This window comes from Camelus ferus, chromosome 6, assembly GCF_009834535.1.
Source record: "Camelus ferus isolate YT-003-E chromosome 6, BCGSAC_Cfer_1.0, whole genome shotgun sequence".
Lineage (NCBI taxonomy): Eukaryota > Metazoa > Chordata > Mammalia > Artiodactyla > Camelidae > Camelus > Camelus ferus.
This window is the reverse complement of record NC_045701.1, coordinates 53,595,785-53,619,561: the sequence shown is the minus strand read 5'-3', so window position 1 is coordinate 53,619,561 and position 23,777 is coordinate 53,595,785. Positions and strand designations below refer to the sequence as shown.

Sequence of the window (23,777 nt, the reverse complement as noted above, 5' to 3'; positions counted from 1 at the left end):
GTGGGTGCTTTCTGCTCCACAGAGTTATGACCGAGCCATCTCCAGAAATCCAGTCAGAACAACATATCTGAACTGAACCCAACAGGACCTGAAGCACAGGCGGAGGGACAAGGCAGGTGGCTTGGGCTCTGGACTGCAGACTCTGCCACATTCCTGCTCTTCCTTCAACCCTACCTCCAGGACTGTGGGCAGCTCCCTTCCACCTGAGCTGAGTCTTGGAACACCCAGACTTCCCAGTGGAGGGATCTGTCCTATCAGATATTAAGAATTATTTTCAAGCCTTAATTAACTAACACTGTTTTCTGGTGTAAGAATAAAGAGACCAACTGAGCAAAACAAATAGTTTAGAAACAGGCTTATATTTACATGGATATTTGATATATGACAGAGGTGACATTACAAATCAATGTGAAAAGGATGGAATAATCAACAAATGGTACTGGGACAACAGGATACCCATATTGGAACAAATTTAGATCACATTTCACAGCTAAACACAAATCAGTCCTGGGTTAATTAAGGACCTAACTATGAAAGAAATCGCTTTAACACTCTAAGAAGGTAACTGCTGCAACACAGGTGAAATCTGAAGACATCTGAAATAAGCCAATCTCAAAGGACAAGTACTTTATGATTCTACTCATATGAGGCACGTAGAATAGTCAAATTCATAGAGACGAGAAGCAGAGTGGGAAACATGAGGGGCTGGGGGAGAGGAAAGGGCAATCAATCTTTAAGGGGTACAAAGTTTCAATTTTGCAAGATGATAAAAATTCTGGAGCTAGATGGTGGTGATGGTTGCACAACAATGTGAATGCACTTAAAGTCAATGAACTGTGTACATGTAAAAATAGTGGAAATGGTCAATTTTATATTATGTATATTTTACCACAATTTAAAAACTCAGAAGAAAATGTAGACGATGTCTTGCATCTCAGTAATATGGTATACTCATTTATACAGATAGCCCTTCCCACCAATACCTAAAAATGCTTAATAAACATTTAAAATATTCTTTAAAACACAACTTGATTCCTGACATCTCAAGCTACTGTTTATAAAGTGGTCCTGGATGGGCAAAATTCTGAGCACCTGGTAGACACACTCTTTGAGGGAATTCACCTTCATAGAGGTCTCATAGAATTGCCACAAATAATTTTCAGGGAAATGAGCAGCTTATAGTAAAAAACAAACAAAAAACTGGGCACACAAGAAACAAACACTCACGAGTAAGAATCAACAGAAACAAGAGACAGCAGAAAAGGACCCACAAAGATTGTTATTAACCAAAGGAATTGTCTGTATAGTCTGAGATACAAAAAAGAAATGGCAAATTTATTGGTAAATACTATACAGGTATAGAAGGAGGGTACAGCTCAGTGGCAGAGCACATGCTTAGCATGCCTGAGGTCTTAAGTTCAATCCCCAGTACCTCCATTAAAACATAAATAAAATAGTTAAAAACTGTACAGGTATAAAATAATGTTAATAATAATAATGGCTTATGGAGTAAAATTTGAACAGACAGAATTAAAATACACAGCAACAATAACATACATCAGGAGGAAGATAAAGTGTTCTAAAGTTCTTATATTGTACCAGAGGTGAAAGTATAACTTAGCTTGGGACTTGGCAAGTTAATACGTATGTTGAAATTTCTAGTAACCACTAAAGCATAGAAATAGTGTACTACACCTTCCAAATGAAGGGGAAAACACGGGATGATTATTCAAAAACCCCAACAACCCAAAACAATTCAATAAAAAAGAGAAAAAACAATGAAACAAATAGAAATCACAAAATAAAGTGATGAATTTAAACCTAAATATACAAGAAATGATATTTGATGATAATACACTAAATGCTGCACTTAAAAGGTTAGCTCATCAGACTAAATACAATTTTAAAACCCAATGATATTCTCTGTAAAAGAAAGACATCCAAAACATAAGGCAGACAGAAAAGTTTGAAGTAAAAAGATGGTAAATATACACATTATGCAAATACTAACCAAATGATAGTTAGTCCGGCATATTAATATGAGACAAACTTTAAGGCAAAAAGCCATATTAGAGATAAAGAGGTTCAAATTTTTCACAAAGAAAACTCCAATCCTCGATGGCTTACTAGGCACGTTCCATTAAATATTCAAGAAATAAATAATTCTAAAATGTTTCGGGGCTAGTGTAACATATAAGTGAGAACCCTATAGAAAGAGTAAGAGAAAGGACAATTACAGGACAATCTCATTCACAAACACAAATGCAACAATCTTTAGCAAAATAATAGCAAATCAAATCAAGCAAAGTATGAAATGGAAAATCTAACATGACCAAGTTGGGTTTATTTCAGAAGCATGAAGTTGGTTTCACAGAAGAACGAAAATCAAACAATGTAATTTACTGTATTGAGCAATTAAAGATTTGCATGATTAAAAATCATACAAATATCTCAATAGATGCAGAAAAAGCATTTAATAAAATTCAACATCTGTGACTTCAAAAAATCTTAGCTAAGTAGAAATAGAAGGAACATCTATTCAACATTGCACTGGAGCTCTTAAATAGTGAAGCAGGGCAAGAAAAAAATATATATTAGGATTGGAATTAAAGAAACAAAACTATTATTACTCATTATTTGAAAATGATATCTAAGTAATTCAAAATAATTAATACTTTACTGAGTAGGAAAATCAATATATAAAGTTATTTGATAGAAATATTAATATACAAAAATTTTTTTTCCTTTATACTAGCAACTGGTAGGTAGAAAATAAAAATTTTAAAAGAATACCATTTGCAATGGCATACAAATATGAAGAGTTGGGAATAAATATAACTCTGAATGTTAGATTCTATGGGGAGAATTTTAAAAGTATATTTAAAATGTCAAAGGAGAATCTAAATGAATATACAGGGACTGGAAGATTCAGCATCATAAAGATGCTGAGCTCCACTTCTGATCAGAGAGAAGTAACTGGTACAGAACTTGCTCTTCCACAGTGAACAACCAGAAGCCGTTTCAGACGATAGGGAAACACTGACACCCGAGAGACGGAAAATCAAGCTTTCCACCTGGTGGCAAATTTGAGAATACACCACAGCGTGGAAAACTAAGCATTAAATTGAGGAGATAGAGATTGGATGTTTGAGAGGGGAAGGAGCTAGAATTTGTGGGGCAAAGTACCAGAGAGGAGGGAGGTATACAGAGAAAGAGCTTCTAAAATCTGCACAGGGGTCTTCCTGAGTCTTTGCTGAATACCAGTCTGCACATGCACAGAGTGAAATTCCACAAGGCTGGGCAAAGAACTGCTAGCAGAGTCTGCAAACTGAACAATTCTCAGAGCACACAGAGGGTTAGATGTTCAAATTCTAGCCAGCCAGAGGAGAGACCTCACTGAGCCACAGGGCAATCAACAGAAATCCCAGAGGGGTCAAGGCTTAGTATTAAAGCCAAGCTAGCCCTAGAGTACAGGCTGTTCTAGGCACACACTAACAAAACTTCAAATAATCCTCAAGAACAACAGGTAGATCCACAACTCACCTAACTACTGACCTGTGTGCCAAAACAAACTTCCAACTCTTTGAAAAAAGACAACAAAAGGCAAACATTCAACGACATAACATTTATCATCTCTATAAATGAAAAATCATTAAGCATAGAAAAAAAGTAACAAGTTGTGAACTAGAAAAGGCCCTTAAAATTAGATGTACACAATATATGTAATTTCCATATATACATGCATATATGATATGTACACACAGTTACTTTTTTTGTTCCAGCCCTTTTCACTTTGAGTTAACTGCAGTGTTAATGCCACCAGATTTCCTACTAATGCGAAAGTGATCACTTCATGTACATAAAATTTAGTTCTCTCCATGTTTTACGATAAAAAAAACCATAAATACTAGTGAGTATGGAAAAGGAAATTCAGCTAATTTTGCTTATTTATATGTATTAAGCAGCCCTTTAAGAGTTTAAACAGCAACAAAAAAGCTGAACTTTTTTTCTCCCTATGTTTTCTTTGGCTTTTCCTCCTATTCCCAGTACACTGTCCCATATACCAGGGGTTGCATCTAGTGCTGTGCTGGCACTGGCTCTCACCAGCTCATGAGAGCCAACTGCCAAATATTCAGGAATTTTGCAATCCAATTGCTAAACTGCTGGTAGCTTGAAATCGGTCCTTTCATTGGGAGTATTTACACTCCTCAAATTGACAAACAGTACAAATCGGGACTTTATTTCATCATGCTGGCATGCTACTGCACCACTGTGTGTTTTCCAGTTTCAGAAGTATCCCCTAGAGAGCCAGGAAACTATGGCCTACAGGCCACACATCTGGCCCACCACCTCTTTTTGTAAATAAAGTTTTATTGGAACCCAGTCATGTCCCTTTGCTTACATAGTCTCAATAAAATGCTTTTGTGCTACAACAGCAGAGTAATGTAGTCACCAAGAGACCACAAAGCCTAAAAATATTTACTATCTGGCTCATTACCAAAAAAGAGACGGTAAACAAAGCTATATTGAGCAGAGGTAATAGACATGCCAAATAATAATAAATTACAGTTTGAACTGAATTCATCAGAAACTTCCATCTTGGAAAAGTTCTTTTTACACATTCTTATACATGCAAAACCTAAAATCTTACAGCCATTCTTTTTAATAGTCTCAGATGTCCAGCAACACCTAGAAAGGTGGAAGGCTAACCCCAGAAACTACCATCCTCAAATATAACCCTTTCATTTTTGGTTTATCTGAGCAGCTCTGTACAGATATGTAATATTCTCTGACACTGTATATCCAGTGAGGTTGCCCTTCTCTAGTTTTCTCACTTCAAAGGTCCTACCAAGTATGGTCACACATAGTTTTTGTTTGCCTTTTAATCTGAATCAACACTTGTATATGAGAAGATGTGGCATAAAAATAGAAATTCCTGATGTCTTTTGAAAAATCAAAAGATCTGACAACATGAGGTCTACACTCCTGTGACGGACGAGGCGCAGCTACTCACTTTGGAGGGGGCATACGAACTCCCAAAGTATCCATTGCTCCCTATTAATTTCTGACACTTAAAACATTCCGATTCACTTATTTATATTTCTTCTCTCTGCACCACCCTCTCCCATCCCCGAGGCAACTGATTTTACTAGCTCTTCTTCTCTACTTCCCAGCTTCCTTTGCAAGGTCTTTTTCTTCATCCATCTCTCCAACATTAGTGTTTCCTAGGGTCTCATTTCTGGCTCTCTTCTTGTCTCCTTCTGTAACTCTCACTGGACAACTTCATCTATACCCACAATCCGAACTTGAACTACTAGGCCCAGTGACAAAATAGTGTGGACCACAACTTCACACAGGGAGGGATCACCAAAAATTTTCAGAATCTTTTTTCTCTAGTCCCAACTTCATCTCTGAACCCTTGTTCTACACTTCCATCTATAGACATCTCCTAGCAACTAAGACGACATGTCCAACACTAAAGCATTAGCTTATTCCCCAAACCAGTTCCTCATTATTTCCTCATATTATTTAATGGCACCATAAACCACTCAGTTATCCCAGACAGACTCTTGGGATTCACCTTAGACTCTTCCCTCACGTTGATACCCACACCCAATTTTTACTAAGTCCTGGCAATTCTATTCCATTAATATGTCTAAATATTTCCCCCTCTTGTTTACTCCCCTTTGAGTTATTTAGTTCAGACACTCCTCATTTTCATGTAGAGCTATAATAGTAACTTCTCAACTTGTCTCCAAGCTTCTTGTCTTGACCCCCTCCGATTCATTCTCCACATGGCTGGCAGTGTAGGCTTTCTAGCAGTGCGACTCTGGTCACGGCACGCCTCTGCTTAAACTTATCCAGCGACTCCCCATCACTTACAGCATCAAGTCTAAGTTTCTCTGGATGAAATATAGGAACCTCTGTGGTCTAACTTCGGACGACCTTTACCACCACTCTGCCACATGTGTCCTACACCTTAAATGCCCTACACAATTGGCAATTACTGACTGAGTCATGATCTTTTTCACCTCCATCTTTGCATAGAATGCTTTTTGCTGCCTAGGATGAATTTTTCCCCCTTCTCCCATCTGCTTTTTAAAGTCTTGTATAAACTCCAAACTCAGCTCAAATGTCACATCCTCCACAAAGATTTCTGTCATCTGCAGAGTTAAGTGTCTCCAATTCCCACCTCTTCTAGTGAACTTTCCACATTGTTCTAATAATCATTTATTTTAGCCAAAGGAGACAGACAAGCCTGTGGCATTGTTTTTCCATCAGTGGTGATGAGTAACTATGCCCACTTCACTCTCTCATCTGGCATATAGTTCAAGATTTCTTAACCAGGGGCTTCAAACACCCAATTGTTTTTAAAACAGTTGTTTATCACTTATAAACTACTCAATTCTCATCATGATTCACAATTGAAAGGTATTTTGATATAAAAAGCTGTCTTAGTTTATTGTCAATGTTTCTCTATTGATCTATTCTTAGAGATCTACAAGGTGTGTTTACAGGCGGCCTGTTCATTTCTCAAGTCAGAAAAACAGTGTTCTGCATAGCTGGCTGAGATATTCATAACCCCGTCAGTTCTCCTCTGTGAAAACCTAAGTGACCAGGACAGAAGAGAGCCCACAACACCGGCCTCATTATCACTGCGGTATTTACGGGGTACACAGCCACCTTTGGGTACTTTAAGAGTCCGCATTAACAAAACTGACACCTGAATGAAGTATGTCTTACAGGACAGTGCTTCTTAGTTCAGAAATTCGAGATGTTTAGGAACAGATATGTTTAAGAAACCTGATTATCAACATTCTAATCTCAACTAACCCAATCAACCACAAAACAGGATGCTGTCATGCAAATGAGAATTACACCACCTTATTACGTGAAAATCTGGGCAAGCGGGGAAAGGAGACAGCCTTTGGAGAGAGAGAAAGCATTAGTTACAAATGCAAGTTTAACCATCTGAGTGCGAGCCCCGCACAGGGTTGGGCTCTGGGCATCCCTGTTACCTGCACTGAGGGCATCTCAGGTGACCACAGCTGAAGTGGAAGCGCACTTCCCTCCCTTCCTCTCTATCCCTGGTAGCCAATGACAGAATTCAAGTCATTCAGCTGACAAGAGGCTGGCAGGGGGTGGTGAGTGAAGCACAAGTCAGGTGCTGCACCAAACTAGCTAACTCACTCCCCCACTGTCCCCTCTACCACATGCAAGAAGTGGCCCCACTGTCCCTGATGAGTGTCCCCAATGGGGATAATGCCTCAACCAACTAAATTCCTCTTTGCATCCATCTTGTTTTTTGTTTTTATTTTTCTCTTGAGATTCCTGCTTCATTCCTTTTCTCCAAAATGTACAGGTTCTCTCCTCTGTGATCTTTAAAATCCGAGACTATTCTCCACCTCCAATCCAATTTTCCCTCGCTCAGTAATGAAGCAGGGGGGTCATTCCTAATGCAGTATGCACTCAGTCTATCGGTATTTACTGAGTTCATACTGTGTGCCAGACACTGTGACCAAGAGAGGCTTACTTCCTTTGTAAGGGTGGTGCTGGACCCAAAGAGTAAACAGACAAATTAAACAATTACATATTAGCACCATGAAGGAAATACATGACCATGGGAAGTGGAGCACTCATTGGATGGCCAAGGGAAATTTCTCTGAGGCGGCTGAGAGCTGAAAGATGAGAAGGAGTTAGGTAAGCAAGGGATGCTGGAGGAGAACGTTCCAAGCAGGAACAACTTGTCTGAAGGTGAGGCAGATCTCCACTTGGGAGGGAAGCTGAGAAGTAAGGTTTGGCTGGAGCACAGTGAGAGAGAGGAACATGACACAAGGTGAGGACGTATTAGAGAGGAAGGGTCCAGCTCTCCTCAGGCCTTATGGACCAAGACACAGAGTCTGACTTTCAAGAGCCATGGGACGCCATCAGAGTGGGTTTTCCAGGGAGGGGAACAGCAGGATCTAATTTGTTTTAAAAGGATTACCATTGCAGCTGTGGAGAATGGCTTGCAAGGGGACAAAAACGTAGCCTGACAGAACAGCCAGGTACACTGCTTTTTAACACTGATGTGCATACAAATAACCTGGAGACCTGTTTCTGGCATGGGGGTCTGAGATCCTGCGTTTCTCTTAAGCTCCCAGATGATGCTGATGCTGCTGGTCTATGAACCACACTTTAAGTATGAAGTTAAATCGCCGGGAGACTGCGCAGTATACAGGTGGGAGACGACAGTGATTAGGCACAGGCTCGTGGCAACAAAGATGGAGAAAAGTAGGCGTATCCAAAACATAGTTCATGCTGGACTGGGGAGAAGGAACAGCAAGGTGGGTTGGAACCTTCTCCCTCCAACTTTGCTGGATTTTAGATGAAAAGCTCTCACCAGGACTGCACGGAAGTCTCATCCAGATGCAAGAGAAGCCCCTGGACCTTGCCGTGCCAAAGAAGCCCTTCTTCTCCCCTAAACACGCACTTCAGCATCTCCTCCCACTGACGATGACTGGCATTGGCATTTCCAATCACTCTTCCAGGTTCCTGGGATTCCCTTCCCTCTCTAGTGGAAAGTATGAAATTAATGACAATCGGTCATCACAGTGCTTCTCAAAGGGTGGTCCCCAAACCAGCAGCATGAGCTTTAAGTGGGACTTTGTTAGAAATGGAAGTCCCTGGACTCCACCTTACACCTACTGAATCAGAGAAACCTGAAAATGGATTCCAGGAATCTGTGTTCCAACAGACCCTCCAGCTGATTCTGATATGCTCAGTCAAGTTTAAGAACTGCTGAATTAGAAAACACTAGTGAATATATTAGTGGACATTCACATCATGGATCCAGGATCGTTCTGAGTGAATCTTTTGGGAAGATAAGACAAAGAAGATAGTATAACCTTAACCAAACAAATTAGAATGCTGGGAAAACACAACAACAGGTTATCAGAGCCTCTTAGATCAGGTGCGTGGGCAGCTTCCACTGTTACAGGTGCCCTTTTTGGGTGCTACTACTATGACAAGAAGTATAGAGAAAAGCAGAAAAGAAAAAGAAAGCCCTATCTTCTTCCCTTTAAAATATATTGTTTAAAAATAAAATCTATTAATATGTTTTAATAGATAAAGTAGGAAAATATCTCAATAGGTACTAGTAGCTTCTGCTTCAAAAATAATCTTAATAAATTAGAGATGAAAACACATTAACTTGTTAAAGAACCTTTATATTCCTTCAATCACTGACATTGTGCTTAAAGGTAGAATGTTAGAAGCAGTATTATTATAGCAAGATGCTATATCCATTACTATCATGAATAGTTAACATTGTTCTATAAATTCTAACCAATGTACAATGGAAATAAAATAGAAAAGAAATGTGAAAATTTTTTCAAAAATAAATTGCTTAATAATTTTCAGCTTACATGGATATTTGATATTTGCTCTTGTCTTGGTGCCTCTCCTTTCTCCCAGGCACAATTATGAATCAGGGGTATCAGGATGGAGGAATATGAGGATCACCTAAGACGCTTTCTCAAAATATGTATCTACCCCCTCCCCTGAGATGCTGATACAGGAGTGTGAGTGGACTAGCATGTACATCTGGAGAGATCTTCTCTGTGATTCTAATCTAATCACCTTCGCCTCTCCCCACATTCCCCAACCAGTTATCTCAGCCTCTTGTCCATGCAGGAGGAAGTATCGGGCTCACCAAATGCCTCTTTTATTTTCCAGTATCTGCTAACCTGCGCTTGGTATGGCTGAGCACCATGCTATGAGATATGGTCTCTGCCCTGAAGGGTGTAACATTCTGGATAAAAGAAACAACCAGCGAAAAGCAGCAGACAAAATGTCATCAAGCGCTATATTCTGTGATGGAGACTTGAAGACCACAAAATTTGGAGAACAAGATCTCGGTTTCCCACTCATTTTCACAATGTTATCTTCTCATCTTGGAATACTAGGGCCTGACGGTCTAAGCAGCCAAAAGGACAAACATGCGGTCACATTCCACTCATGCATATGAACAAAAGACACAGAAGTTAATTTATGAAACACACCTGAAAATTACAGATGTGTTAAGGCCAAAGTTTTTCTCTGAGGGAGAAAACAAGAGAAGTCTTTTGATTAAGAGCCACTGTTGAGCTCATGTGTATTTCATGTTTCTGCATTCCTTTCTTGTCTCCTGATTCTTAGACATTTTGCTTCTTGTTTACTCCTTCAGCAGTGGAGAAGCAGGACAGGGAAAATAGCAAATAAATTTTAGTATCTCTTGTACTCTTTAATAATAAAAGGTCTAATGGTGAGTACGTTTCTAAGTGTTGTCTAAGCTTTGTGTAGGGATATACACGTGAATTCCAAGATACACTGTTAAGTTAAAACAAAACAAAACCCAAGGTGAGAATACTATGTATGTATGTCATTTCTGTTAAAAGGGTGAAAAAGAATATTTATATTTATGCATGAATGTTTTGGGATACACAAGATGCTAATTAATTTCTTGTGTAACATTAGTTGCTCCTGAAAAGAGGAACTGAGTGACTGGTGGACAGGGTCGAAAGGAGCATTTTCCCTGGATACCTTTTTATTATTTTTTTAGTTTTGAACCATGTGTTTATATGACCTACTTTTAAAAAATAAATAGCCTTTTTTAAGAGTACTGGCTAAGAAGAGATTTGGGAATCTCAATCCTTTCTTCTAAGAGGCTTCATGGTATAATAGAAAGAGTATTGTTTTGGGGTGAAAAAAAAGGACCTGGTTCTGAAACCTACTCTGCTACTTACTAGTTTTGTTACCTTGGCCAAGTTCCTTAAGTTGGCTGAATCTCCATTTGCACATTAATAAAATCAGTATAACAAAAGCTACTTTGTGAGGATTAGACATTATATAAAACTGCCCTGTGCTTACTAAATGGTAGCTATTATTCAGTGGATTTCAACTATCCCTGCTATTCATTTCCATCAACTATGTGCTGGATGTTGATTAAAGGGAACCTGAGGTATGAATGAGGTCTAAGAGAGCCTTAGTTTACAGGTATCAACTAAATACCTGTGGGAGAAAACCAATCAGTCTTTTAAAAATTGTATTCAGGTGATTTTGGGGTCTTTGGGTGTCCAAGGGCTTTTTAAGGAAAATCCCAAGAGATCAAGTAATCAGTGGCATTTAATAATGGCCAACTCCATAGTGCAATTTCATGCTGTTTCTCCCTCCTTCCCTGCTTTTCCTATTCCTGTTCCTTGGAACTGCTTGCTCTAATAAAGGAATAGCACATAAGCATTTTGCCTCAGGCTGTGTGTACTTGCTGGGGAAACCCAAGCTAAGACTGGGGCCTGCCTAACACTACTGAAGAGAGCCTGCGACTGGGCAGCAGGTACTGTTGGTGTCCTGCCCACATGCCCTCAGGCCTTAATATTAATATGGCTTGCTGTCCTGACTGCCAGCTTTGGCATCTCTTGCTCTGTCAGGAGCTTTCTTTGCCACCCTCAATCAGTATTTTCTCCCACTCTCTGGGATGTCCTTAAGTTTTCTTCATGATACAGTTTGCCCCACAAAAGTTTTAAATTTTGATGAAGTCCAGTTTACCAATTTTTTTTTTAAAATCACTTGTCTTTTTGGTATTGTGTCTAAGAAATCATTGCCTAGCCCAAGGTCACTAAGATTGAATCCTCTGTTTTCTTCTAGTTGTTTTATAGTTTCTTCACATTTAGGTGTGGATCTATTTCTGATTAATTTTTGTTTATGGTTGAGTTATAGGCCCAATTTTATTCTTTCACCAGTTGTCCCAACATCATTTATTAAAAAGATAATTTTTCCCCCATTGAATTGCCTTGGTATCCATGTGGAAAATCAGCTGACCATAAATGTGAGAGTTTATTTCTGGATTCTCCATTTTTTCCCATTGATCTAGCTGTATGCCAATACCACACTGTCGTGGTTACCGTAGTTTTGTAGCAGGGTGAAATTGAGAAATGTAAATTTGGTTTTCTTTTTCAAGACTGTCTTGACTGTCATCTTTGCTTTTTGCAATTAAGAAATCCATTTGGATGCCAAAGCCATAAACTATTTCTCTATATGGTTTTCTACAGTTTTATCATTTGTCCTTCTCAGTTAGACCTTTGATTCATTTGGGACTTATTTTAGTGCATGGTGGGAGGGAGAGGTCTAATGTCATGCCTTTAAATTGTATTACACTTTTTTTCTTTTTAAGTCCATTCTTTCTTCAACTGATCGGCAAAACAAGCCTATTACAAATCAATTTTACATTTAGGTAGGGCTGTGTCTGGGTGTCCTATTTTGTTCCATTGGGCATTTTTTTCTCTCCGTGAACCAGCACCACACTTCCTTAATTACTACAGCTTTTTAATGAGGCAATATATAAGGCAAATCTCCCCATCTTGTTCTTCATGAGCATATTTTTTGGCTCTAACATATACATCATAGATACAGCTTGACAAGTTACACACAAATTTCATTTGGATTTTAATTGGAACTGTGTTGAATCTATAATCAATTTGGGAAGAACTGATTAAAAAAACAAGATTGAGTCTTCTACTCAGTAAACATGATATATCTCTTTATTTATTTAGATTGGGCACAGTGTTGCAGAGTTCCAGGAATGTCTTTCTCATCCTGAGATCCACTTAGATCTTCTCCTCTTTTTGCCACCTACTTTGTTCCTGAGCTTAAAGAGAATGCTTTCAACATTCAAATTAAGAATACTGTGGGGGCAGGAGAATAGCTCAGTGGCAGATGCATGCTTAGCATGCATGAGGTCCTGCGGTTCAATCCCTACTACCTCCATTAAAAGAAAAAAGAAAAAAAAAAGTTAAACATATACTTGCCATATAACACAGCAACCCTACTCCTGAGTAATTACCCTACAAAAATAAAATCTTATTTAAAAAAAAGAAAACTGTTAGCTGCTGCATTTGGTAGATAACTTTTACCTGGTTAGAAAGTCCCTTTTTAGTCCTTTTTTGTAAAGAAGAGCTTTTTTTAAAAAAAAATCATAAATGTGTTGAATTTTATCATACGTTTTGTTTCTAGTATTAAATGATTCCTGGATTTGTGAGATATACCCATCCTGGTAATGATATACTGTCTTTCTTATATACTATCAGATTCCATTTTCCAACTGAACTTAGGGTTTTCAGTTTTCACTACTAAGATTTTCACTCTGGTCATGACAGGTGCCCTACTGTCTTAGGTTATCCTGACATATTGATATCAAGGTTAAACAAATTTCATAAAAAGAGTTGGGGAATTAATCTCTTTTTTATTTTAATCTCCTTTTTTACTCTCTGATATAGTCTGTACAATATTTGAATTGGATGTGTTGCAACTGGTAGAACTCTGGATTTGAAGTTCGCTCTGCAGGAAGTTTTTAATTTACTGACAATTTATTTCATGGCTATAGAACTACTTTTTCAGAGATTCAGTTTCTCCTTGAGATAGCTGTGGAAGTTAAATTTTCTAAGGCTGTCAATTTTAATCTAATTTTCAAAGTTTTTAGCATAAACTTATTTATAATACCTTATCTCTTTAATGTTGGACATATTTCTAAGTTCCCCTTTTCATTCCTGTTATTGATTACTTGTGCATTCTCTTTTTTTCTTGATGAACCTCCCTAGAAGATTACTGTTTTTATTACTCTTTTACATTGGTCTTGTATAAATCTGTTTACTATGTTATTCTTTTCTTATTATTAATGTCTCCTTCCATATATCTTGTTTATTCTGCTGTTTCTTTTCTAGTTTCCTAAAATTTATGCTTTGAACATTAATTTCTAGCCTTTTTTTCATTTCTAACAAGCATTTAAGACAGTAATTTTCCTGGGAAGCTCTGTTTGGCTGTAGTTTTTCAGTTACAGAATTTCCACTTAGTTCTGTTTTTCTAGTTTCCATTTCTCTGCTAAGATTCCCTATCTGTTCACTCACACTTTTAATGGAAAACTCCATCTTTTGCTTTAAATCTTTGAACATATTTATAACAGCTGCTTTAAAGTCCATGTCTACTTACTCCAACATCTAGGATCATTTCTGTTTCTACTCATTGTTTTGCCTCTTGATTAAGGGTCCTGCTTCTTGAGTTCCTCATCTAGAAATTTCTTACTATTAGACAATTTCGGCTGCTACATTGTGAAGAAATGGATCATACTATCTTTCTTCAAAGTGTGTTGAGATTTTTCTTGGCAGGTTGTTGATTATACTGATTTGCCTTGACCCTCTTTTGGTTTTGTCCTTATTTTAGGTCATGGATCTTACCAGAGTTCCAATTGAATGCCCCAGGTATTCAGTAAGATCTCTCCAGTCTGAATTGATTAGAATTCCACAACCTTCCAGTACTAATATTTCTGTTAAGGTCTCAGCCCCCTAATAGTCACTACTGGTCGGCATCACATGGTCTTGACTTGCATATGTGCGGTAAGAACTTAGCCACAGTCCTGAAGATAACCTCCTGTGAGATTCCCCTTTCCACAGCTCCGTCATTTTGGGTACACTGACCCACAAACTGCAGCCACCTTAGCAACCCACACTCTCATTTCTGCCTCTTCTACTTAGCAATACTGCTGCTCTGCACTTGGGTCCACCCCCCTGCACCACACACCAAAAAGTGTCCCATTGAGAACGGCAAGGCAAATGTAAAGATCACATCAACATGCTTCCCTGGTGTTAAGGATCACCGTCCTGTGCTGTTGTCCACCGCCTGAAAATGGCTGCTCTGTATATCCTGCTACTCTTATAGTTGTTTATGGAATGAGGCTAAGCCCCAAATCAATACCTCCATCATGTCCAGAAGCAGCAATCGCCATCATTTTTAATATGCAGTGTTTTTATCATTGAACTTACAGATTTTCAAATTCCCATTATTTTCTAAGTGGTTCAAGAGTATGCTTCTTGGTCTCCAAACATGAACTTTTCATAATCTGTACCCTGAGATTTTTGTATTCTAAATGACTTACTGTGGATGCTATGTGCTAGTCAACTATGATTCATGACTCTCCTTCCCAAACCTTTTCTTCTTACAGTGTTCCTTACTTAAATAAATGACATCCACCCATTCACTTAAGCCAGAAATCTGGAAGTCATCCTTGACTCATCCTTTCCTCACAATCAAACCCTACTGATTCTGTCTCCTATATATCTGTTGAGTCCGTCCACTTTTTCTTCCTCTTCCCTGCCAACTTCCTAATTTGTTTCCTCCAATTGCTTCCTAACTGGTTTTTCTACATTATTTGTGCACCATCCTCTCCTCCATTCTGCACATAATGCCTAGAATGATCTTTTTTTTTAATTTTTATTTTAGGGGAAGGTAATTAAGTTTGTTTATTTATTTATTTATTTATTTTTTAAACAGAGGTACTGGGGACTGAACCCAGGACCTCATGCATTCTAAGCATGTGCTCTACCACTGAGCTACACCCTCCCCACTAGAATGAGCTCTTAAAAATGCAAGTAACTATGCCACTTCCCTGCTTAAATATATAAAACAAAAAAACTTCAGTGGCTTCTCCCCCATTACTCTCAGAACAGAGACCAAACCTTGTATAAAGCCTCCGAGCTCCGGTTCCTGTCTCTGTACACTGCAGCCCTGCTGGCTTTCTTTTCTAAATCAATTCAGTGCTGGTCCCTCTGCCTAGCCTCTTTCCCTTCTAGTCTTTGCCTAGCCAGCTCCGCCTTATTTTTCTTGTTTTAGCCTTGATATCCCTAAAATCCGTTCTGACCCCCCAAACAGGTTACAGAACCCCCTGTTGAAAGCTCTCACTACATCCTGCACTACTTCCGTGTAATCTCAGTGCACTTGTAAATACTTGTATCATGTTGGTCTCCCCTGCTCGATTATTAGTTCCATGAGGGCTGGACCTATGTCTATCTTATTCCTCCTTGGATCTCCAGTCTTTAGCACATGGTAGGATCTTAATATGTGGCAAATGGTCAACACACTAAAGAATAAATGAATGAATGATAATTGAATAGAGAATCTGTGATATGATTGAGGAGCGAAGAGCACAGGTCTAGTCCTCAGGTAGAAATCTAAGGAAATCCTCCTTCAGAGGAGGATTAGCAATTAACATAGGGAACAATCTTTTCAAGGGCCACCTGAATGGTTTTTATTATTCTTTTTCTCCCCCCCCCCCCATGTTTGGGTTCTGCTTGGAAGAATTATGCTTAAGATTTCAGTACTCTCAAATGACATGAGTGAACATGCAGGAGAGAGATCATCTAGGTCTCCATTTTTCAGTTGAGGAAACTGAAGTTCACAGATCAAAATTACTGTTTATGGTCTCAAAGCAGTCTTGTGACCTTTAAATTATGATGATGCTATCTGTTTCCTCTACTTGACACTGAGGTATAGCCACTATTCCAAACTGTTTTTATGATTAACCAAGGCCTGTGATTAGACAGTGATACTACAAAAATTAATCATTCCGAATCCTAAAGATGTTTCCACCTGAATGTCAGTAGAATGCAGTAATCCTTCCTTCCTGAGGTAATGACGCTGTTCTCAAAACAGAGATTTTGCCTCATCAAATACATCGTAACTAGGGTGGATTATGAAAACAGAACTTTGTATGCATCAGACTTCCAAGTTATCTGTGTCATGGAAGTACAATTCTCCCTAAATTTGTAATTCTTTTTTCTTTGGCCACAGCTCTTCCAACACAGCTTCCCAGTAGGGTCATGCTTTTCCTTTAAATGTTATGTTCCAGTTGTGTGACTAACGCTGACAAATCTGTCTTTGACAAGAGTCTTCCTCACTGCTTGAACAAGCCTGTCACCACTTCCCCTAAACAGGGGTGGTTCTATGGGAGTGACCCCTCAGAGACACTCCTCACGGGGGTCTGGGTGTGGCCTCACAAACCAGCCAGAGAAGTCGGACAGAGTCCAGTAAACTCTTTGGGCTGAACCAGGCTGATTTTTTTCTTTTTTGCTTCAATTATAATCATCTAATTGTTGGGACTCTTGGTCATTTTAAGGAAAATCTGACATAATTTACTCAAAATGTTTGTTCCATGTAGCCCAGTTCTATGGCAACAGAAAATAAATCACTGAAAGAACAAAATTTTTAGTGGAAGAATCATGATAACCATGTGATTAAGAAAAATCTCTATTCAAAACTGTACCTCATATCTGGCCTATTACTTAAAAAAGAATACCTAAAGGGTTTTTGAGCCAGCTCTCTAATGCTCCAAACTTTTAAATTGCTTGTGGATATAATATTTTGCGCAGTTTACTTTTTTCTTTCTTTTACATTCTCAACACAGCAAAATGCTGTAAGAATGACGAGGGACTGATATTATATTTAATAAAGTCAAAGTCATCACTAAGTTTTATTTCTCAGTCTACAATGCTTATAGAGAATTTACAATATGTCTAATCACTTTAAAGGAAGGAGAGAAAAGGTGGATCAAAAGGTAAGACATGATTAACAGGTTAATAAATAATTGGAAAAATAAGACTAACACACAATTATGCGATGATAAACAGCAACGTGTAATCAAATGCTAAACTGTACAGTAGCAGCCTGGGTTAGTGGGGATGCAGAGAAATAAACTACTTAAAACATGGTTTCTGAGGAGGTAAATTGATCATCTTTTTTTTTTTTAGAAAATTGAGAATATCTATTGTATTTTCTATCACGATTTTTGTTTTCCAAAATGCAGAGATAAAATTTGGATGCCAGTTTTACAACCAGGGCTACGTTTTGTTTTTAATTTTTTCAATGGAAAATTTTAAATGTACACAAAAATAGAAAAATGCATCTTTGTGTGCACATCACCAAACCCACAGTGATCATTTTATTTCCTTGGGGCACTCATCCTCTAGAAATACTCACAGCCTCACTTCCTCATACCTTCCAGAATTTAACTCAAACTACCTCACAGGGGCCTTTCATGACCATTCTATTTAAAACTATATTACCCAAACTCCCTCTACGTTTTCCTTATTTCTCATTGTCACATTTACTACTTTCTAACATGTTATACTTTTAAAATATTTAATTTCTTATCTGTTTTTAATTCATTAAACTATATGAAGGCAGGGATTATCAAATGTTTTCTTCAGTGGTAGATCCCAGCACCCAGAACAATGCCTGCCATGCAGAAGGGCTGGAAAAGATAGTCAATGAATGAAAGAATATGTACTGATATGGAGAGACATCCATGATACATTAAATTAAAAAAAATTGAAAAATTGCAACACAGTTTGAATAATATTATACCACGCTGGGGTGGGGAGTGGATTGTGACAGAGGTAGTAGCACTCACCAGTCTTCAGCCCACACCCCACCTCTCCCAGCTTACTTGCCATTGGGCAGGGCTCTCGTTACTAGCTGTGGCCAATAAAGTGTAATTGGAAGCGGAGTCTGTGAATTACGGGCTGAGGCAATAAAAAGTCCCTGTGTGGTTTTACAGTTTCTTTTCACTGCTGTGGTGACTCAGGGAGCCTTGTATTCCACGGCGTGACCATGACATGGCAGAATCTCCAGGATCTTGGGTCCCTGAGTGACTTACTACATGCCAGGAGCTATGCTGAACACTTCACATATTATCTTGTTAAACCCTCACAAACCCCTGTAAGCCAGTACTGTTGAGATGAGGAAACTGAGGCAGCATGAGGATCAATAACTTGTCCAAGGCTGCCAACTAAATGAAAAAGCTGGATGTTTTTGTTGAAACATTTGTTTGAAAAAGCTTAAAGTTACTGGAAAAGGGAAATAAGAATTAACTCGGTTTTTAGTCATCCAAAAAAAAAGATTTTTGACGAGAGACAGAAAGTGTGATATAAGCAAGATTTTTATTAGTGAAGTAAAAAAAGTAAAAGATAGTACACTCCTGAGAATTGAGAGCAGGCCAATCCAGGAGAGGAAAAATGGCACTGCTCTCTCCTTCCTCCTGTTTTTATATCCTGGATTCATGATTGATGAATTGATTGATTAACTGATTGATTAACTGATTGATTCCCTGCACTCTGGTTAATTGACAGCGCAGGTTCCTTGTGGTCTGGGTTGTTCCATTCCCCTTCCTCTCCCCCCCCCCCCACCCAGTGCTCATTTCTGTCTAAATTACCTAACATTCCCCCCTCTAGTCATGGACATAGAACCCAGGCAGTTTGGAGAAAGAGCTACCAAGCTGTTAACAATAGTCGTCCCTAAGGACAGGGATAAGGGTTCTTATCCTTCTTTGTTCTGTGTTTCTATAATGTTGCAAATTCTAAAATAATCATTCATTACCTATGCAGTAAGCAATAAACAAATAGATAAATTATGTGGTAGTTACTTAAAGACTATGAATTCAGAGATGGAAGTTAAATGACCACCAGGGCTTGGTGGAATTAAGAAATATCTAAAAATGGCCCTCTACCATCTATAGGCATACCTGGTTTAATAGGTGAATCCAGCAAAAAAGTGAATCATATTCCGTAATAAAATTGGACTCATTTCCTGGGAGAAAAATGCCGATATAAATTTTCACTTTTGGCAAGAAAGGAATTCATAAAATGGCCATGTCCACAGCAGGATGAATGTTGTAGTTCTGGGGATGTTTGCAGGTTTTCCATACACAGTCGTCCCTCAGTTCCAGGATCCCTTTTGATACCAAAACCCGCAGATTGAGCGCTCAAGTCCCTTATATTAAATGGCATATGATTTGCATGTAACCTACACACATCCTCCCCATATATTTTAAATCTTTTCTTGACTACTCGCGATACCTAATACAATGCAAATAATATGTAAATAGTCGCTGCTGAGTGGCAAGTTCAAGTTTTGCTTTTTGGAACTTTCTGGAATTGTTTTTAAAATATTTTTGATCTACAGTTGGTTGAATCCATGGACGCAGAACCCAGAGATATGGAGGGCCAACTTATTTAACAGCACTCTTTAAAAGAAAAGCAGTAATAATAAAATAATTCCTTATAGCTAAACATGGCTTTATTAAACATGTATTTTAAATGCTCTATCCAGTCATATTTAAACAAAATATATGTGTCATAATATATAACAATACAGAATACATGTAATTTTTCTGGCTGCCTAGGATCTGAATCCCTATTTGGGGAACTGAATACCATGACTCTTGACAGGAGGAAACAAAAGCCAAAGTACCAGCTGTCTCAGACTCTGGGCAGCTAGCTGTGCTCCTGGCTACACAGACTCTCTGTTATTTTCTAAGCCTGGTTCTCTCCAGCCTTCCCACTGATCTGTAAAATAATGATCTTTCCAGAACTGGGTTTCTTTTGCATGAGCAAGAACCTGACTACCAAGCGGTAGCTATTGGCAGTTATATAATTTGAAGACACAGTATCTAGGAGAAAATGAGCCGCCTTTGAAGGATTCAACAAGAAGACCTACATCGACAATATGATCCCAAGCAGCATAACAGCACTTTGACCAGATACGAGGTGTTCTCCCTACCACCACGCTTCTCCTAGGCTTGATCTTCTGCTTCCTTTCCAGGAGTTTCTGTCATATCTGAGCATTCCCCAACTCCACACATAAAACTGCCTATGCTTAACTCCCACCTCTCACCTTTCATTTATAACCTCACAATTTCAAAAAGGCGCCATATGGAACACACTCTACTCAGCAGTTAAAATGCATTAAATTCGTGGTTTCATGTTACAGAAAACAAATCACTGAATCATTTTTGTAGGTTAAGTTCAAAAGTATAAAATAAAACACAATCTCACCTATAAGAAAATGAAAATTACCTGAGTTTCACATCCTTATGGAAATAACACCCACCTGATCTTACAGTATTCATACGAGGATCAAATTAAATAATTTATGAATGTGTTTAGAGAATTATTTTAAGGCATGTACCATATTTCACCAAATCTTAAGATACACCTACTGTAACATACCACTAAGAAAGAAAAGTATGGCCAATAAAAACCCTTAACATATATTTTCTTTTCACTTGGAACTTTAATACTTAGTAAAAGAGCCCTTTATATTTAACTAGAACTGGATTGTTATAGATAGTTCTTATGCAAACACTAGGAGAAAAATATGAATGAAATAAATTGGTTAAAGTATTCTTAAAACTTCTCATTGAGTCCAACATTCCTGAATCATTTCTCAATTTAATCACTGATATCCATGTTTTCCCACATAACAGCATTCACTGTCCCATCAAGAATTGTTGGCGATGCCACATTTCTTATAAGAATCCATAAAATATTTTTCTGGTTCAAAACAGCAACACAGGAGGACCCTGAACTCACCTCTCACAGACACACCGAATCTACAGCTACACACAGAACAATTTCCTTCGAAAGAGATCCAGAAACTAGCTGAGCAACTCTTACACATCAGACGAACAAGAAAAATCCCACACTGAAATGGGTAGGAGAGGTGAAGACACAGTCTCACCATGAACCTCACCCTCCCACCCCCACCCCACGCAGTGACCTACAACAGGGAGGGAACGAAAAACTCACTGCTTCTCCCAGAGGAGTGAAGGGTGTGGCCACAGCTAGTGCCACAACTTCTAAGACTTCCACCTGAGAAATGGACCCCCACAACACCTAGCTCCGAAAGCCCACAGGGCTTGCAATAGAACGTTCCTAAAGGGCTTGTGCGGATTCAAATCCCCCAGGGCCCAGCAAAGAGGCAGAGACTGAAATGCAAAGACTGAAATGCACCCAGTCTTTCCATCAAAGAAGCTAGTTGGTTACCTTAGAAGTGTGGTGGACAGGCTTCCTCACCCCAGGTCACTGGTATTTCCTGGAAAGGAGCTCGTGTGCATGTCTCATGCCTGGTTTTTGCAGCTTCTGCCCAGAAGATGCCACCTGCTCTCCTGGCTCCGGTGGCCAGCGAGTCTTACATTCAAGGGTACCATAGGACTGCAACAGATAGAGAAACAGTTCTTAATCAGTTATCCCTCCAGGGCCCAGCATGGAGGCAGCAGACTGAAATGCCCAGTCTTTCCATGAAAGAGGCCTATTAGCTTATGTTAATAGTTGCAGCCCCTGTCTTACACCATAGACAAAAATCAACTCAAAGTGGTTTAAATACTTGAACATAAAACCTGAAACCATAAAACTCCTGGAAGAAAACAGGAGGTAAGCTCTCTGACATCAGTTTCAGCAGTTTTTTTGGATTTGATACCAAAAGCAAAAATAAACACGTGAAACTACATCAAACTCAGAAGCTCTGTACAGCAAAGGAAACCATCAACAAAATGAAAAGGCAACCTACTGCATGGGAGAAAACATTTGCAAATCATATATCTGACAAGGGGTTAATATCCAAAATATATAAAGAACTCATACAACTCAATAGCAAAGAAAAATTAAAAAACTAATTTGATTAAAAAATGGGCAGAGGAGCTGAATAGACATTTTCTAGTGTAGACACACCTAAGGCCGACAGGTACAGGAAAAGGTGCTCAATCATCACTAATCACTAGGGAAATGCAAGTCAAAACTACAATGAGCTATCACCTCACACCTGTTAAAATGGCATCATCAAAAAGATAGATAACAAGTGCTGGCAAGGATTTGGAGAAAAGGGAACCCTGTGCACCACTGGTGAGAATGTAAATCGGTGCAGCCACTATGGAAAACAGTATGGAGGTTCCTCAAAAAATTAACAGCAGAACTACCATGTGATCCAGCGATTCCATTCTGGATATTTATCTGAACAAAATAAAATCACTATCTTATATATCAAAGATACATGAACCACTGTGTTAACAGCAGCATTATTTACAATAGCCAAGACATGGAAACAACCTGTGTTTCCACTGATGGAAGACTGGACAAAGAAGTTTTGGCACATACACACACAGTGGAATATTATTCAGCAAAACAAAAAAGAAGGAAATCTTGCCATTTGTGACAACATAGATGCACCTTGAAAGCATTATGCTAAGTGAAATAAGTCACACAGAGAAAGATAAATGTTATATTATCTCATTTATATGTAGAATCCAAACAAAACAAAAACTAATTCATACATACAGAGAACACCTGGTGGTTGCCAGAGTACGGGGTGGGGAGTTAAAAGAGTGAAACTAGTCAAAAGGTACAAACTTCCACTTGTAAGACAAGTAAGTCCTGGGGATATAATGTGATATATGGTGACGACAGTTAACAACACTGTACTGTATATCTGAAAGTTGCTGAGAGGATAAATCCTAAAAGTTCTCATCACAAGAAAAAAATACGTAACAATTTGTGGTGTGGATGTTAACCAAACTTACTGTGGTGATCATTTCCCAATATATATGTATCAAATCATTATGCTATACACTTAAAACAAATACAGTGTTATATGTCAATGATACAGCTATTTAAAAAAAGAATGTATAAAATAAACAGAAATCACTAGAGGACACACCAATGATTCTATTAAAATTGAAGCTGAGATTGCCACCTGGCTACCTTGGGCTGCTCATTGCAGCAGGCAAAGAACGGAGGGTCACTGGCCAGAGTGACTGAATGTGACTGTTAAGGAGGAACTGGGTACCTATGGCACAAGGAGGGTATGTCTCAAATGCAGATCTTTTAGGGTACCTCTTAGAACTCCTGTGTTCTGTGATAAATTTTATAACTGATTTCACTCTTCACTCAATTATAAAATTTAACAGGATTCTTTTGCTCAGGAGGAACTCATTGTAAACACAGGCTCAGAAGTCTTAAAGAAAATAAGGCTCTATGTTTCTTAATGTCAGTATATTTCTGTTTGTGTCTTGCACATTCATTTGTATGTATAAGGATTAAAAACAAGGATAGATACCAAGATACGTGAAATTGTGAGAATGCATCAACCAGTAAGAGAGTTAA

The 23,777-nt window shown here is 38.5% G+C and overlaps 1 protein-coding gene and 1 non-coding gene across 2 annotated transcripts in view; both read right to left on the bottom strand.

Moving 5' to 3' along the window:
- LOC116664447 overlaps window positions 1–23,777 on the bottom strand; it is a 142,901-nt gene that overhangs the window by 117,699 nt on the left and 1,425 nt on the right. Inside the window, exon 3 of the mRNA XM_032482896.1 lies at window positions 21,666–21,833. Coding sequence (XP_032338787.1) covers window positions 21,702–21,833 — 132 coding nt within the window. The 3' untranslated portion in view covers window positions 21,666–21,701. The remainder of the gene's footprint in view (window positions 1–21,665; window positions 21,834–23,777) is intronic.
- Window positions 15,337–15,408, bottom strand: TRNAS-AGA. Its single transcript has one exon. It is a non-coding gene; the product is annotated as a tRNA-Ser (tRNA).